Source organism: Callospermophilus lateralis, chromosome 11 (assembly GCF_048772815.1).
Source record: "Callospermophilus lateralis isolate mCalLat2 chromosome 11, mCalLat2.hap1, whole genome shotgun sequence".
Lineage (NCBI taxonomy): Eukaryota > Metazoa > Chordata > Mammalia > Rodentia > Sciuridae > Callospermophilus > Callospermophilus lateralis.
In genome coordinates, this window is record NC_135315.1 from 11484937 (window position 1) to 11501420 (window position 16484).

General features: G+C 44.9%; 1 protein-coding gene across 2 annotated transcripts in view; it reads left to right on the forward strand.

Moving 5' to 3' along the window:
- Positions 1-16484, forward strand: part of Wipi1 (WD repeat domain, phosphoinositide interacting 1) — a 35610-nt gene that overhangs the window by 3594 nt on the left and 15532 nt on the right. For both annotated transcript variants that reach the window (XR_013092722.2, XM_076871224.2), the window contains exons 2-8: positions 945-1027; positions 2402-2571; positions 6938-7034; positions 13710-13807; positions 14503-14595; positions 15304-15374; positions 16007-16114. Coding sequence is in view for 1 of the 2 variants with exons in the window: in XM_076871224.2 (XP_076727339.1) it covers positions 945-1027; positions 2402-2571; positions 6938-7034; positions 13710-13807; positions 14503-14595; positions 15304-15374; positions 16007-16114 (720 nt within the window). In the remaining variant the exon portion in view is untranslated. The remainder of the gene's footprint in view (positions 1-944; positions 1028-2401; positions 2572-6937; positions 7035-13709; positions 13808-14502; positions 14596-15303; positions 15375-16006; positions 16115-16484) is intronic.

The following is a 16484-nucleotide window of genomic DNA, read 5'->3' on the forward strand; positions in this document are numbered from 1 at the left end:
ATCATCCATGCAATGCTGAGAGCACAGAGGGAGGAAGCTGGGTGGGGATTCCCAGGAGCTGGACAAAGTTAACCTGTTTTGCTCTTGTCATGAGAACAAGAAAATCTGAAATCACACCTTGCTTTCATCCACCAGTTGAAAAGTAGAAAATTAAGAAAACTAGATTTTTCTTTCTTTTCTTTTTTTTTAAGCCCACGTTGAATTAGATAAGTATTTAGTTTTTATTTTATTTGTTAGTTGTAATAATAGCTTTATAGTATATAGCACAAAGGAGAGTTCTCAATCCTGGCTGCACATGAGTACTTGAACTTAAAAAAATAAAATTCAGTTAAGCTCCCCAATTGAGTTTATAAGTTTATAAAGTACTTTATATACTTTATCAGGGATATTTTCTTGGAAACTGATAAAAGGAAGCATCTATCCAATTTTACCTACCAATGATCTACTCTACTAGGCACATGTGTTTCTTTTTTAAATGCAAAAACAAAAATGTCATTAAAAATAATTTATCTCTCGGTAAAGTGCATCTCAAACAACAATGTGTTGCAAGGGGAGCTATTATGAATAGTCTTAAACATTCCATCTCTCCTGTACCTGCCCAGCTGGGCAAATGTCATCTCTGATAAGTTCCATACTTTGATGACAAAGCCCAGGCAGTTTCTATCTCTACACCATTTATATATATATATATTATACACACACATATATATCATATATAATATATATACACATATAGATGCAGAATCTAGTGTCTCATATATATATATATGTGTGTGTGTGTGTGTGTGTGTGTGTGTGAAGTTACAGAGGATCTGAGCCCCTGAAGATGGATGTTTACCTGCATCTTCTGAGCCTAGGGAGAAAGGGGTGTCTATTTTTCAGATGGATCTGTGGTTGGAATACAGTATCTGTTGTGATTCCCACGCTGTCATTATCTTCCCCAGATCCCTAGCAATTGGAACCAAAGCTGGCTACAAGCTGTTTTCTTTGAGTTCTGTGGAGCAACTGGACCAAGTCCATGGAAGCAGTAAGTGTGTGTGAGAGAGCGGTGGGGGGAGGGGAAGAGAGCGATCTCAGGGACAACCAAATCCTCTCTCTAGACTTTAATCTTCAGCCTTCTGATTTTCACTCCCTTAATCATCAAACTTAAGGAGTCAGTATTTTGCAGGCCTGCATACACTTGCTTTAAAAAAAAAAAAAAAAAGCCTGAGGAAGTTCTTATTAAAATTTGGCACTAGCTTAAGTAACATTTGCTTTCTTGATTAAGAGATCCTTCATTTGAATCAAATTGCTGACACTTTTCCACATACTTGTATGCACAGTCATCCATTTTTTTAATTGTCAAACCAAAAGGTCACTTGTGACTTCTTTCCCGACATTTTATTGGCATTGCAGAATGTTGATCCCATTCAATCAGGGTGGAATTTCATTTGCTTCAATAAAGCAACGCTATCCTATTTACATGGCCCATATTAGATGCTGAATTATTTCTAGTGAATATTAAAAATAATGCAGCTTAGAAATATGACTCTCTGGTCTTCTCTGGGTAATTCTGAATGCCATCATGATAGTGAAGAATACACAGCCTTTTGGTTTCCTGGGAAGAAAATGATTTAGTAAATAATATTTTGGGTTCCTAATTTATTTCTAAGAAGTTATTTTTAACAAACCATTTTTGTGAATATTTAGCTCTGTATGCACCTCATATTGTTCCCTATGGGACTTGCCCAAGCGCAAGCAAGGCACACATGTGACCAGGTGATCTCAGAAAGACACCGAGACCTTACCTGTGGGTGCTCAGAAGGCTTACTGATCTACCTTCCTCCTGAGAACAATAGTACTTTCCTGGTCATAATACTCATGTCCAGATGGTCTTCAATAGCTAGGGATTCCAGAGAGGGAGGGACAGCACAGCACAATGGGGAGAGGGTACAGAATTAACTGTGTTACTGTCCCAGCTCCCAAGAGCGGTATCCCTCTAGCAGGACAAGAAGAACTCTGAATATAGGGACTTCCAGGTAATCACTCCTTCAAAACCTTCACAGGGCAAGGATAGATTGAGATTGTCCCAACCTCCCAAATGTACTTTATGGAGCAAACAGTGGAGCCCTTGGGCCTGGAGAGGTGATACCACTGTGCACACCACATCCGAAGTAGCCCTGGAGAGCCTGAATTTGTGACCCTGTCACTAGTGTCTTCTTTGCTGTAGATATTTAAGGAAAGGACTAGAAGCGCTGCCCTGGGAGATGGTCAAAACTCCCTTAGGGGAGGTGGGTTTCTATAAGTGTGTGCTGACGGAGGGCACCCAGTCAGCAAGACCTCGAGCCCATTAGTGACCCTGCATGCACTGTGCCCAGTGTAGCGATCCATCTTGAGACCTTGCTGCTGCTCTCCCTCCCAGATGAAATCCCTGACGTGTACATTGTGGAGCGCCTCTTCTCCAGCAGCCTGGTGGTGGTGGTCAGTCACACGAAACCCCGGCAGATGAATGTGTATCACTTCAAGAAGGGCACAGAGATCTGTAATTACAGCTACTCCAGCAACATCTTGTCCATAAAACTGAACCGGCAGGTAAGGAGGCCATAAATTCCTCAGGCTTTTGAGGCTTCTGCTCACTGGAGCCAAAGAAATGTTGAACATCTTCAAAGAGGACTGTCTTTGAAACACACACCACTAAAGAGGGTTTTTAACACGCAGCCTGGTGTCATAGTGGGCAGCGTGAAGAGTGCCTACTCCATGTGCTGGTTTTAGTGATGCGTCTTCCCTGGTCTTTACTAGCTCCTGTTCTCTCTCAGCCAGTGTTGGCCACTGGCTGGCTAGGTGCACCTTCCCCTGGGTGCAGGCTGGACACCAGTAAGGATGGGTCAGAACTCTGGCTCGGGTCTGTCTAATGAGCAACCACAGGGACACCTTAAGCCAGAGGAGTGACTCTTCTGGTCTTGGCCCTAGATAGTGGCATTCATTGCAGATGGTAGCCAAGCCTCTGAAGACGAGATGTCTGTGTGAGGCATGGTCCTCCTGGGTTAGTGCTGCAGCCAGTCACTGTGACCACCCTCCTCTGCCATCCGCATGGGCTTTCCTAGTGGGCCAGTTTTGCAGGCTCCTTCCCATTTTCCTTTCTCCAGCTGACCCTTAAAGATGTTTTCTTTTAGTGTTTTCTTTGTTGAAGGTCAGATTATTCTTATCTCAAATATGTGCTATATCCCCTTTAAAATATCAATTCTTGTTAATTGGGATATTAATAGATTTTCCTTGGAATTACTGACTTTATAGCCTATGAGGGGCCCATGGTATTTTAATTCACTGCTGAAAGACTTGGAAGAAAAGGGTTCCTAAGTATCTGTTTCCTGAATGACTATTAAATAAATAAATAAATAAAGAGACCCTTTGTGTGAGCTTTCAGAGCTATGTGTTCAATGAAGTACCCAGGAAAAGGGAGATGGTGGCGGCATTCATTGAGGACAATGTTTTTTCATTCTTTGCATCTAAACTATTAAGTGCTGATGAACTTTTTTTTTTTTTTAAATGAGACAAATGAGGTGCTTTCCTGAGTTTCTGAGAAGGAAGAGATTGTGGCTTTGAGTCAACCAGCTATTGTGATTGACTATCTTTCCACTGAAGTCCATAGGAAGCAGGGTGGTAAAGATGGCCTGAGAAATGGAAGATGGGGGCTTTTCAGGGAAGAGCAGCAGATGTGAAGAAGAAAAGAAGTGCAGGCTTCAACAAGGGAGGGAAAGGAATTTTGCAAGTTTTCTACTTGAAGGCTTTTAAGCAGAATTCTTGGCTCCAGTGCTTTCTCTTAGATCTGTTAGTAGCATATTAAGTTTTATTGCAAAATTTTTACTTTTGCACAGAGTAGTGGCCAGTATTTAAACGTAATGGCTTTTTCTTTTTTGGTACCTAACTATCTTTTTGAGACTGCTTAGTCAAATGTTCTATAAAGATCAGAACCCTCAAATAGTATGTCTTGTATTTACTTGTATGATTTCTCTCTTCCTCCCTGGTATTTTCATTAGCAAATGGGACAAGGAAGGATTGTTCAAGTGTCTGTCAACCTGTAGGCACCAGCCTCTGCTCAGTAAAGTACTTGTCTACTTCAGGCTCTTATCCCCCATCATCTGGGGAACAGGAAAGTGCCCAGCACGAGGCTCAAGGACAGCCAGACCTACCGGTCATCCTTCCTTGAGCATTTCTTCTCCTAAGGAAATTAGCTGAAGCAGATCTGGAAAGTGTTTAAAGTTTGCATTTCTTAAAACGTCCAGGTTTGGAACTTAACTTTGGCTTAGGCAGTTCAGGGCTGCAGCCTCTTCTTGCCAGGTGTGTGTGTGTGGGGGGGGGCACTTGCAGAGATACCACCCAAGTGAAATGAAAAGGGGGAAGTTGGTGTGTCTGTCCTGCAGTAGTCAGCCCACTCCGGCATCTTCAGGCACACAGTCCTAAAACACCAGGGGAAATTACACATGTGCATAGGAATTATAAGGAAATAAAATCTCTATTTTCCTCTAAATATAAAGAAAGAAAAAAATACTTAGGAATTGTGTGTCATTTTTAGTTGGTATTATTTCCCCTTGTATTTAACTGGAAAATGTATTTACAGAATAAAGACAATAAACAAGATATATTTAGAAACACAAACTTTTACAATTCCTTGACCATCTGCTCCCTGCTATTCAACCACAGATTGATCAGACTGAAGCCTTTGAGGCTGAGTCTCTGGTGCTCAAAGGTAAATTCTGCAAACTTTTCTTAATTTATAAAAAGGAGTTCTGGATGTGGTGGTGCACACCTGTAATCCCAGCCACTCAGGAGGCCGAGACAGGAGGATCAAGAGTTCAAAGCAGCCTCAGCAAAAGTGAGGCCCTAAGCAACTCTGTGAGACCTTGTCTCTAAATAAAATAGAAAATAGGGCTGGGGGTGTGGCTCAGTGGTCAAGTGCCCAAGTTGAATCCCTGACAACAAAATAAATAAATAAATAAATAAATAAATAGGAGTGATTATTTATAAAATGTAGAAAAGTAGATGGAAGTCAGAGTAATGGGCCGAGCTGAAACAAGGCCCTGGTTCTGCTGAGACTGGCTGAGTTCTGGTTGAGATGGTGAAGAATACAGTTACCAGGCTGGGTTCAACCTCAATTGCTCTGGCGCAGCTAAGCACCTCCTCCTCCCGCGCTTCTGTCTGCTTTTCTCCCTTTTTATTCTTGTCTGCAGCCAGCGTGGGGGAGACCTGAAATTCAGCTGAGTGGGACACAGAGCAGATGGTGCTGTTGGAGCCCGTGGGAAACGCTGCAGAGCCTCAGACAAGCTCTGAGGGGGCGCTGCCTGCTCCAGGCGCTGTTGGGCCCTGCTGTCCTGGGGACCCCTGCGGGGCTAGGCGGAGCTGGAGGAGGACTCAGGGGAACCTCAGGACCTAAACAGCCATAGAGTAATATCAGGCACCCCAGGGCCTAGGCTGGTGACCGGCAAACATCGGGTAAATCAGAAACTAAATATTCACGGAGAAATACGAATATTCGTCATCAGTGTTGAGAGCCTGTTAAAGGTATTTTTCCCTCTCAGCACTCAGTCTCAGGCCTTAATTAAAATAGGAAAAGAATGTTTGAACTTTATTTTTCTGCCTGGTTAAAGTCAACAGTCTCCATTTTTCTGAGCTGTGAAGAGGCTTCCTGGGAGGAGAGCCTGCCACATTTCTGCAGTATTTTTAGGTAACTGATGTTCTTGGAATCAAAGGAACTGGCTGAGAACAGTGGTTCTCAAAACTGGCTGGGCCTCATAATCACCTGGGGTACTCCTTTAGAGATGCCCCAAACTGGAACCTCCAGGGGAGAGTCCAGGGCTTGCCCCTTGAGAGATTCTGGTCCTCAACCAAGCCTGAGAAGCTCCAGCCTGGGGAGCCAAGTCAGGCCTGTGCCGGGCAGAGGCAGCTGCTGCGATCAGCTGCTTCTCTGCACCCCCTCCCCAGCTCCAACACCTGCACCTGCACCCACATCACATCTCATTCCCCAAAGCAGAGCACCACGGTTGGGAAGAGAGGCTGAACCTGACCAGCTAGCATCTGAAGGGGAAAGGAGTGGAGCGTACCTGAGGGTGGGGCTCAGGAGGGGGCCTCGAGGTGAGGGCCAAGGGAGGCGCCAGTTCCCTTTACCAGGGGGGCTCAGGGAATGGCCCAGAGGTGGTTCAGGAGGAGAGTTGAAGTGGGAAGAAGGCAGAGCTGGTAATTAGAGGTCGAGCATCCCTTATCCAAAATGCTTGGGACCAGAAGTGTTTCAGATTTGAGAGTTATTCAGATTTTGAAATATGGGCATAGGCTTTGCTGGTTGTTCATCCCTAATCTGAAAATCCAAAATCTAAAATGCCCCTAAATCTCAAAGTCTCTAGCACTAGAGGTCAAACTTCCCTGGCATATTCTAATTTTTTGCATTCGGGATATTCCACATGAATTTGGAGAGGGGTGAAATTTTGGCTATACAGAAAGCGCAAAGAAATCCTCGTTTGTGTAAGAGGGAGAACTTTGTTACCATTATTGAAAGTCATCCTGTCAAGTGGGGACAAGAATGGAGGTGGTTACCCAAAATTGTCTTAAGTGAAAAAAGGATTTTACTCAAGTGTACAGATATCCCCGTTCTAAAGGGAAATACCAAAGGATGGAAGGAGAAAACCCAGTTTCTAAATAAAATTTCTTAGGATCTTATAGTTTAAGTTTCTGTTCCAATGGATAATGGTGTGTGTGTGTGTGTGTGTGTGTGCATGTATGCGTGCATGTGCGCGTGCATGTGCGTGTACATGTAAATACATAATCTTCAAAAGGCATCATCAAAATTCTTTCTCCTTTACATATAGACTCAAGTTAGGACTCATAAGAAGGAGAAGCATTTGATGTGGATTTGGGGGCCTTTTACAAGGAACCGGTGTGGGAGACTGATGGGTCTGTGTGATTACAGAGGCTGCTGGTGTGCCTGGAGGAGTCCATTTATATACACAACATTAAAGATATGAAGCTGTTGAAGACCCTCCTGGATATTCCTGCAAACCCAACAGGTGAGATCTAACAGTAGGACCAAAGCCCCCAGCTCATGGGCAATCTTCTTTCCTAAGCCGTGTTTTCTACCTAAACTGAAAACCTGAACACCACGTAGACTTCCTAAGTCTTAGTGTGTTTACCTTGAAGTTTCATCTTAATGGCTGCAGATTCAAATTGTGTGAGGCTGTGCGTCCTGCAAGAGGAGTGTGGGGCCTATCGCTGCAGCCCAAAGGAAGCACCTTTCATCTGGGACCTGTGTTAGCAAATGGGCCAAGGCATGTAAGGTAACACGTAGGAGATTTTGCGTGCCTGATGTTCAAAGGTGTTTACCCCCACTGTTTGTGTTCATTCATTACAGAGTACGTGTAATAATTAGAGGCAGGTTTTGACTTGGTGTGTGTGTGTGTGTGTGACTAGGAGAAAGACAATCTGGAGAGAATGTGTTTTAGTACATTACAAAGAAACTCTCTGACTTGGGTGATAATGCTAGGATTTTGGATTTGGCTAAATTCTCAGGATTTAATACTGTTTAATACATTTCTGGTATTTAAGACTGGGAATAATTAGGATTTGTTAGATTGAAAGAGCAGATGATAATATTTATCAATCTGTCTAGCTAGAAGTAAACAGAAAAAAAAATTATTTTGGGGGGTGGAGAATCACCACTTGAGGGCAATCTATGTATCTTAGGACTCAGGTTAATACTTACACATTGTATTCCAATTTAGTACCATTAAGTGACTACTTCCCTTTACTGTCTCTTCCTAATTCTTTAACATTCAACCCATTTCAAGATCCACGTGGCTCCATGACCTGGACTTTAAGAGCCTTAGTTTCCTTCTCTGTAAGATAGGATAATAAGAGCCGTCCACAGCATCCCAGAGCCTTTTAAATGGGGCAGTGATTGCTGAAGTGACCAGCCTGCTGTATAGTGAATATTTACAGTACTTCCTTTCTTCCTCTTCATGTCAGTTATGCCTGGCCCTTTGCTGTGGAACTCAGGACTTTGCAGGGGGTGAGGGGGTTCTCAGGCCTCACACAGGCTAAGCATGTGCTTTACCACTGAGCAGCACCCCCCTACGCCCTTCATAACATTGAGGCTGTTTTAAAGTTCTATGAGATAATGACTTTGAAACAAAGTTCGCAAAAGGGAAGGAGAGGTTGTGATGGTTTCTGTTTTAGGAATAAGAGGCTGAAACATCTGGAAAAGTGTTTTTTTGCAGATGTTCTGCAGCAGAGGTACCAACAGGTGCAGATATGGCAGCTGTCCACTGGGAACCCAAAACCTAGCTGGCACTAGTTCCCCGAGAGGCTGTTCCAGGCCAGTATGAGTGGGGCCCTCGTGGCCTTTGGTGTTTAACTGTAGGCTGTGACAGCAGACGGGACGATGTGTCCTACCTGTGGCATGAGAGGCTCGCCTGTCCAAGCCGAGCTTCCAGGGGGTGGCCTGAGCTGGGCCCTGATGGGTGTGCTCAGTGTCCTTGATGAGCAGTAAGTTGGGCGCGGTTAATCCACTTCCTGCCTCACACCTGTCCTACACTTGGCCATTCAGGCCAGAAGCAGGGCTCCTTCAGCACAGAGGCATGTCCCCCATTTGGTCTTATTTTTAATCAAATGTACAGCGTGTGTCACTTAACGCTGGGGATGTGTTCTGAGGAAACGTGCCACTAGGTGAGTCCGGCGTTGTGTGGACACCCTAGCATGTACTTGCATAAGCCTGCATAGTGCAGCCCACAACACACGGGCGTGTGCTGTACCCCGTCATTTACGGGGACCACCATGGATGGAAAAGCCCTTACACGGTGCACAACTGTACTTGTTTATCCTAAGCTCAGAAAACTGGTTGATTGCCTTACACTTTGTGGTGAGGCAAAACAGGGAGAAAATAAGGTTTATAAGCTTGGGGCTATTTGTGTTTCTCGTTAGAGAGAAATTGCTTAAAAAAGGAATAATTTTTACCTTCGGGAAAATTAGAAGTGATGGGAAGCATTTTCTTGATTTTGGATAAACATTATAAAAGGATCCAGGCCCAGAGCAAGCATTTCCTCCAGAAAGACCAGGCTCAGGTTGACCGAAATGGGATCTTTTATTCCTCTGATATTCTCTGGAGTGATGGCCCAAGACCCTTTTCCAATCCCAAATTTGTAATTATCACCTTGGCTCCAACTAAGCTCCCTTCCTACTTCAGTCAAATGAGATGATCATTTTTTAGCCCACAGAGTGACACGGGGAAGATTAACTGAGGTCATATGTGACAGAGCCAAGGCAAGTGGCGTGTCCACATGGCTGGTCATCTAGACTCACTCACTGTCCCCCCTCGTCCCATAGGGCAGCCCCCATGAAGGCCAAAGCTTCAGCGACATGACCAGTTTCTCGCTTGAGAACCTTCAGAGGTCTCCAAGCCATCAAAGCCACGAGTCTAAAATCCTCAGAGTCCCCATTGTGTTCTCATTCTCCAGTTTATTTTCTGAACAAGAATATGAGATGGAAAGTCAGGCTCTGGATTTATAAATCCTTACTGAGTACAGAAGGAAAACAGAATCACTTGTGTAATTAGCTTTAGCACACAAATTCTGAATGTATGAAAAAAAATTTTTTTCATCTAGTGAACTACAGCTAAGTTAGACCTAGAGTTCCCCTGTTGCTTCATGCTTGGTATCTAGCAAGCCTGTAAATTTCCTTCCTTCTGTCTGTGTTTGTGTCATGTCCATTCCTGTTGTGTCAAAGATTGCAGGCTGTTTCCTCTAGAGTTTGTCCAGACGGGGCTCAAAGTTAATTTCCTGCTAGCACAGCAGTCCATACCCTAAGCAGTCAGGGGTGGAAATCTCCATTAAAAAACCTGCCAGCTGTAGAACTCGGAATGTGGAAGTCACACACCTGACCACTTTTCCCAGAACGTCAAAGGGAGCCTTCCCTATCACACAGCAATGTGATCATAGATCAGAGTTGTGGTTGATTCCTTAGCAAGTCTACTTTCTGCAAATAATAACACAGTAGTGTAAAGAGCTCCCTTTTGAGTAGTATAGAATGTATGCGGTGCACAGATTTCTCTCCTTTCTATTTTTGGAAACTGGAAAGCATTTGTGTGCGTGGGTGCCCGTGTGGTGCCAGGGATTCAACCCAGGGTCTCATGCATGCTGAGCACGCACTGTGCCACTGAGCTACATCCCCAGCCCTGAAAAGCATCTTCTGAGGCATTAATCAACTCAGAGGGAACTGCATTTTATAAATCGGTTCCCTCTGAGTTGCCGAAGTTCGACATGTAATACCCTAAATACCAGGGTGAGAATAAGTGAGGATCACAGGGTTCTTTCTAATTCTAGTCTATGATGTCATTGATTCTGGAATTGATAGCAGGCCCTTCTTTTCCAGCTGTGGAAGAATTACAGCCAAACAATTTCAGTGAGATGACAGCTGACAATGATTTACAAAAAATATGTGTCAAGTCTAAAGCAAGTCAAAAGCCACAGCAAAACCTCATCCACACATAGAAAAACAACGAGAAAAAAAATGTGTCCCAATGCTGAGAGGAGCAAAAAGCCCGAGTTTTAGAATAATGGATGATTGTCTTTTCCTCTCCATACTTTCTGGGCATTACAAATTTGCTGCACCATCACTATTATGTTATAAAATAATATTGAGGAAATAGCCCACTTTCTTTCTAAAAAAGGCTTTGTGTGACACTGTGACAAAAACAGAAGACTGAAGCATGGTAATAGCTGGGCCTGAAGAGGTCTGCCTGCTTGCCTTGGGTGCTTCTCAAGATAGAAAAGGCATCTGGGTAGCTGATTGGATTTTCTGAAACTTGGGTCACAGGAAATGGAGCTCATGTTAAGCATTTCTGGGGACCCTCATTAAGCCCGCAAGGCCCTGTGTGCAGGATCCTTCTAATTTCAAATAGGTTGGCAGAGATGCAAGCCCAGAGGCTCAGCTGTCAAGTAGGTGGTACGTGTCAGAATGTACCTTCCCTAGCTGTTATCCTTTGTCCCTTTCTTGTCAGGTACTAACAAGAAAGGGACAAAGGATGTCCCTCATCTAGCTTCACCTCATTCTACACTTGTTCCTCTCATTCTGCAGAAAGTTCAAAGTCACCTAAAAATGCTTAAGCTTTTCTTCCTTTCCGGGATATTTATATCTTAACCTAAAATTCTGAAGGACAGCCGGAAGTGTTTGCCCAGTGCTTCTGTTTAAAGACCTCCTAGCTCTCACCGCATCAAGAATGTGCTCCATATTTTCAGAGACAGGGCAAGTAAATAAAGGAAGATTGGCAAGTTGGAATGTTAAGGTGGGAAAGAGCTCCATCGCTGGAGCCCCCCATGTCAGATAGGAAACAGAGCCCAGAGGCCCACAAATGCCTCACCAGAGTCATACCTGGCAGAAAGGTGTCAGGCCTGTCTCTGTTAGATCCGTATTTTGAGAACGCTGCCTTTTTTTAAATAACAAGAACGAAACCTGGGCTGGGGGCGCAGCTCAATGGTAGAGCACTTGCCTATCATGTGCAAAGTCTGGGTTCCATCTCCAGTACTGGGGATAACCAAAAAAGGTTAAAAAAATAACTATCAATATAGAATCACATGCTATAGAATCTGTCCATTTAAAGTGCACAATTTAATAACTTTTAGCCTTTTCATAGAATTATGTAACTACTATCACAATTAATTTTAGAACATTTTTATTACTCCCCCAAAGAAAACCTGTCCCTCTTAGCTATCAGCCTACATTCCCCCAACCGTAGGCAACCCCAGTTTAGTTTCTGTCCCTATAGATTTATGTGTCCTGGACATTTCATAACTGCAGCTTCATGCAGTATATGGTCTTTTGTAAATTGCTTCTATCTCTTTAACATAATGTTTCCTCTTGGAGATATATATATATGATTTCCTGGCCACAGGATAATCCCATGCTCAACTATTGAGGAACTCCTAGGCCTTCCAAAGCACTGCCCATGTTACATTTCCACCAGCAGTGTACAAACTTGCAATTCTGCCATCTCCTTGCCAGCATTTATTATCTCTCTTTTATTCCAGCCATCCTGGTGGACAGCAAGTGGTAGTACCTCACTGCAATTTTAACACTGTTTTAGTTTTTTTTCCCCCAAACATGTGCCCAGAAGCCCTCAGTTATTATTCACTGCATTTGCAAGATCTTAACTCTTGAGTATGGTGCTCAGTCCTTCCACGGTTGCCACATTCTATCTCAGCCTCTCTTCTGTTGCTCCTCCCTGGCCCTGTGAGACAGGGAGGGAGGATGGTGCTGATCCCATAGGGCCAGGTTCCCTTCCACCTGCCCAGCTGTCCTTGAAATTACACTGGATTGCAATGAACTCAGGAGGGGAGGGGAGTTGGGGTTCCCAGAGCAAAACTGGAAAGGTGTGAGTGACCGCCTGCCTCTAAGACCAGGGCCAGGAGTTACCTTGTACAGACAAGGGGGTGGAAACAGTGCCAAACACGTAGTTAGGGTGCCAGGGCCCCGCCACTTTCCGCCTGCAGTTCTGAGTGGCGAGTGATAACACCACAGCCCTGGCTGCATATCCAGCAAAGCCGGAACAGGACACATGACCTCGACTCCAATTCTTAATGTGTGTGTGTTTGTTTTTCTCTGCTTTCCTCTCCTGACAGATTAGGCAAGGAGTTTCCCAGCCTGATCTAAAATTTTTCTTAAAATTTTATAAGAAGACCACTTAATATCCTAACTTGTCAGCTCCCTGGTCTTTTTAAATTCATATAAAAAAGATGTCTCCCTTGCATAACCTAATGCTGTTCCTATTCTAGTGATGCTTTGGTTCTATGGAATTCCTTGAATTCACTGTTACCATGTACAACTCTGTTAATCAAAATTATTTTTGTGATGGGGGTAGAGATGTAGCTCAGTGGTAGAGCATTTTCCTAGCATGAGAGAGGCCTTGGGTTTAATTGATCCCCAGAACCAAAAAAATAAGTAAAATAAATGCTGTAAAAAGTCTTTATTTAAATGCTCTTGGGACCCACACAACCTTTGAATCCTCTTGTAAATAAAAATGACTTACGTAGTTTCAAAGTTTGATTGGCTGTTGACACTTCTAGAAGATTGCCAGCACATCCTAAATCCTGAATGTCCTGTTTTTAGTCGTTTCCAAGATAAGGCACTATCTTCACACAGACCTAAAGCTCCAATAACCGCCACCCTGCAGGTGCCAGGTCCCTTATCAAGGCGGGACAGTCAACTCAGAAACAAACAATTTCTACACAGGCCCTTTGCCTCTCCTGTCCTGGAACTTGAAATTACTGGCCCACTGTATTTAATCTCTTGCCGGGAAGCTAACACATGCTGACCTTTCGTAATAGGAAGTTCTATTTCAGTCATGACTAGATTCTCATGTAGCCCCAGAGGGGAATGGAATTGGTAGAGAAGTCGATGGTTTTTCAGAGCCCTGAGGTAAGAAAATGTGAAGGAGAGCATTTTTAATATTCTGCATTCTGATTGCTTAGCCATGGAGAGAACATGGCCAGCATTAAATTAGGAGCTCTTCCTCTGTGAATTCTCTTTCTGGGAATCCTGTGATAAGAATAATCAAGGGAAAGTCAATGTCTGCACACCACCCCTCCCTCACCAGAAGGTGGCGCTCTAGTTGTGCCATTTTCAGGGGCCCTTTTCAAGCACACCATGTTCTCCCCTGGACACTGGCTCCTTATCTCCTGTTTGTTCTTTGCCAGGTCTCTGTGCCCTCTCTATCAACCATTCCAATTCTTACCTGGCCTATCCTGGAAGCCTGACGACAGGCGAGATTGTGCTTTATGATGGAAACTCCCTGGTAAGTTGACAGTGGTCCCCAAGCGCCCTCCCACCTGCCTTGGCTGTGTGATGAATGGAATGTGATAAAGAGCCCGTCATGGTGGAAGATAAGGAATGTGGAGGTGGACACAACGCTAGGGGTGTTTTCTGGTTGCAGCAGCTGGGTGTGGGGAGAAGGTGATGATATTTGCCCTGGGCCTTGCCGTCAGACAGCATCACCGGGAGGCAGAACATGCCGGGCCAGGGCAGAACATCTGCAGTAGAATGGAATCACTTGGCAGATGGTGGCTGATTGTCTGATTGGATGGGTCACACTGCACCGAGTCACCAAGCTGTGGCCTGAGACAGAGTGCAGCTGGTCCACGTTTCCTGCCATCTGGTCTCTGAGGCTTCAGAGAGCAGGGCAGCTTTGCTGTGGGAAGTCCCCTGAAAAGGCGTGCCCTGAAGAGCCCATGACAGCACCACAGCACCAGGCACAACTGTGACCCATCTTCCAAGGGCAGGAGAACGGATAGAAATGGAGTAGCCTCGAAATCAGATCTTCATACACTAGCAAAAGGATGTGCAGCTCATATGCAAAAACTTTGGTGGAAAAAAGGGAGACAGAGAAAGCCCAGCAAGAGAAAGAGAAGGAAGAAAAGAGGAAGGAGAGGGAGATGGAATCCATCTTCCTTCCTCCCCAGCACCGATATGTTTTCTCCTTTTCACCAACAGAAAACTGTCTGTACCATCGCTGCCCATGAAGGGACGCTGGCCGCCATCGCCTTCAACTCCTCAGGCTCCAAACTAGCAAGCGCATCTGAGAAAGTGAGTATACACCAGCATCTCCTGCCGTCAGGGAGTCCCCTGAATGGCTCCTGAGATACCCAGAGACCTGATGCAAAAAGCCTGGTGACATGAGGCCAGCTGGTCTCGGGCCTGCTCAGAATTTGTTTCCAAGTGAGGATTTCTAGTCCCTGCATGTTGTGGTCTACTAATGCATTTGTTAATTCAGTCAAGCAAAGGCCCACATTATATAAGGTACAAAAGTCTTGGCACAAAGTCTTGGGGCCTTACTGAGAAATGTGTATGCATGTCATCCATAGATACAGGTGGATGCTACATTTCATAAACGCAGTATAAATTAAATCTCTGCTATTTAGCTGGAGACACTGATCTCTTCTGACTGGAATAATCAGAGGAGATGATCCAGTTGAATTTCAAATGCCATGAAAAGCATGTGTATTTTGATAGGCAGAGGCAGGATATTCTAGGATGCCAGGGTAGTTTGGGAAACACACACACAGAGCCATGGGCTGGGGCGGGGAAGGAAAGGGAAACCGAGAATATTTAAAACATGTTCCAAAAATTGCTTGTTTGGCACATGCACAAATTTAAACGCTTCTATGCACAACACTTTGTGCTTCCTCCTCAGAGACAGATGTTCAAAACCAATAAAAGAAATTCCTCTTTAAAGGGACATCTCTGTGTGAAGCCATGGGCAATCGGGACACGTCCACGTGCTTTCTTTTCCAGGGCACAGTCATCCGGGTGTTCTCTGTACCTGACGGGCAAAAGCTCTACGAGTTTCGGAGAGGGATGAAAAGGTGTGTGTTCAGTGTTAAACCATTTGAAAGTCCCCACAGAAGTCCTGCAGTGGCTGGTGGCACTGTCTAGGGAAAGGCCAGAGATGGCCGCGCGGCCCCTCCCACCTAGAGGAGGTATTGCTGTCCTTTCTCAGGTAATTAACTCCAGGGCTCCAGCTGAGGCTTAGTAAAACCAAGAGCAGAAGAGCTGTTTGAACTTGGGAGTTCAGCCCTGTGACCCCTTTCCTGCTGGGTAGTCAGCCAGGAGAAACCAGAGCCAGGGTGTCACAATCCAAAAATAAGTCCCCATGCCCTTCATGGAGATAAGGGGTAATGTAAAGTGTGACTGCTGTCTGGTTTGCAGCTGGATGGGTGACAGAGCAGCAGGGGGGCTTGCAAGATATCAGGCAGGTGTGAGCCTGCCCCTGGCTGGCTGGGAGGAAGGGCCACACCTCCGTGCTTCACGCCTAAGCCTGTGATCCTTTGGGAACCTTTCTGACGCTGCTTTCTACATATGAACAGCACCGCAGTGAAGGAGGTAGAACACCCAGCTCTTCGGTGTGATACATTCACTTTTCTCATAGGGCTGATCTTGGAACTACAAGGTGACAGCCCCCGTTTTTCTGGCTCACTGCCTGTGTTGCTGTTCCTAGGTATGTGACAATCAGCTCCCTAGTTTTCAGCATGGACTCGCAGTTTCTGTGCGCCTCCAGCAACACTGAAACCGTGCACATCTTCAAGCTGGAGCACCTCGCCACCAGGCAAGTGCCACACCCAACGCAGAACACTCACCAGACAAAAGGAGGCAGGCCCTGCTTACTCTCAGCATGGGAGATTTCTCCTGAGTGCTTTGTCTTCCCCAAAGTGGAAAAGTATATGTCAACAAAATTTTTGTGGCATCATGCACGAAAGCTCAAAATCTGGGGCCAAGCTGCTGAGATCAAACCCCAGCTCAGCCCCATAGGAGCTGTGAGACCCTGGGAAGGTCATTTAGTCTTTCTATGTTTCAGTTTCCTCATCCGCAGAACCAATGTAATGATAGTACACACATCTTGCAAGGAGCATGGCCTGAGTGTGTGGTTATAAAGCATTTAGCGTAGCCCGGTGCCTGGCAGATAGTAAGCACCAATA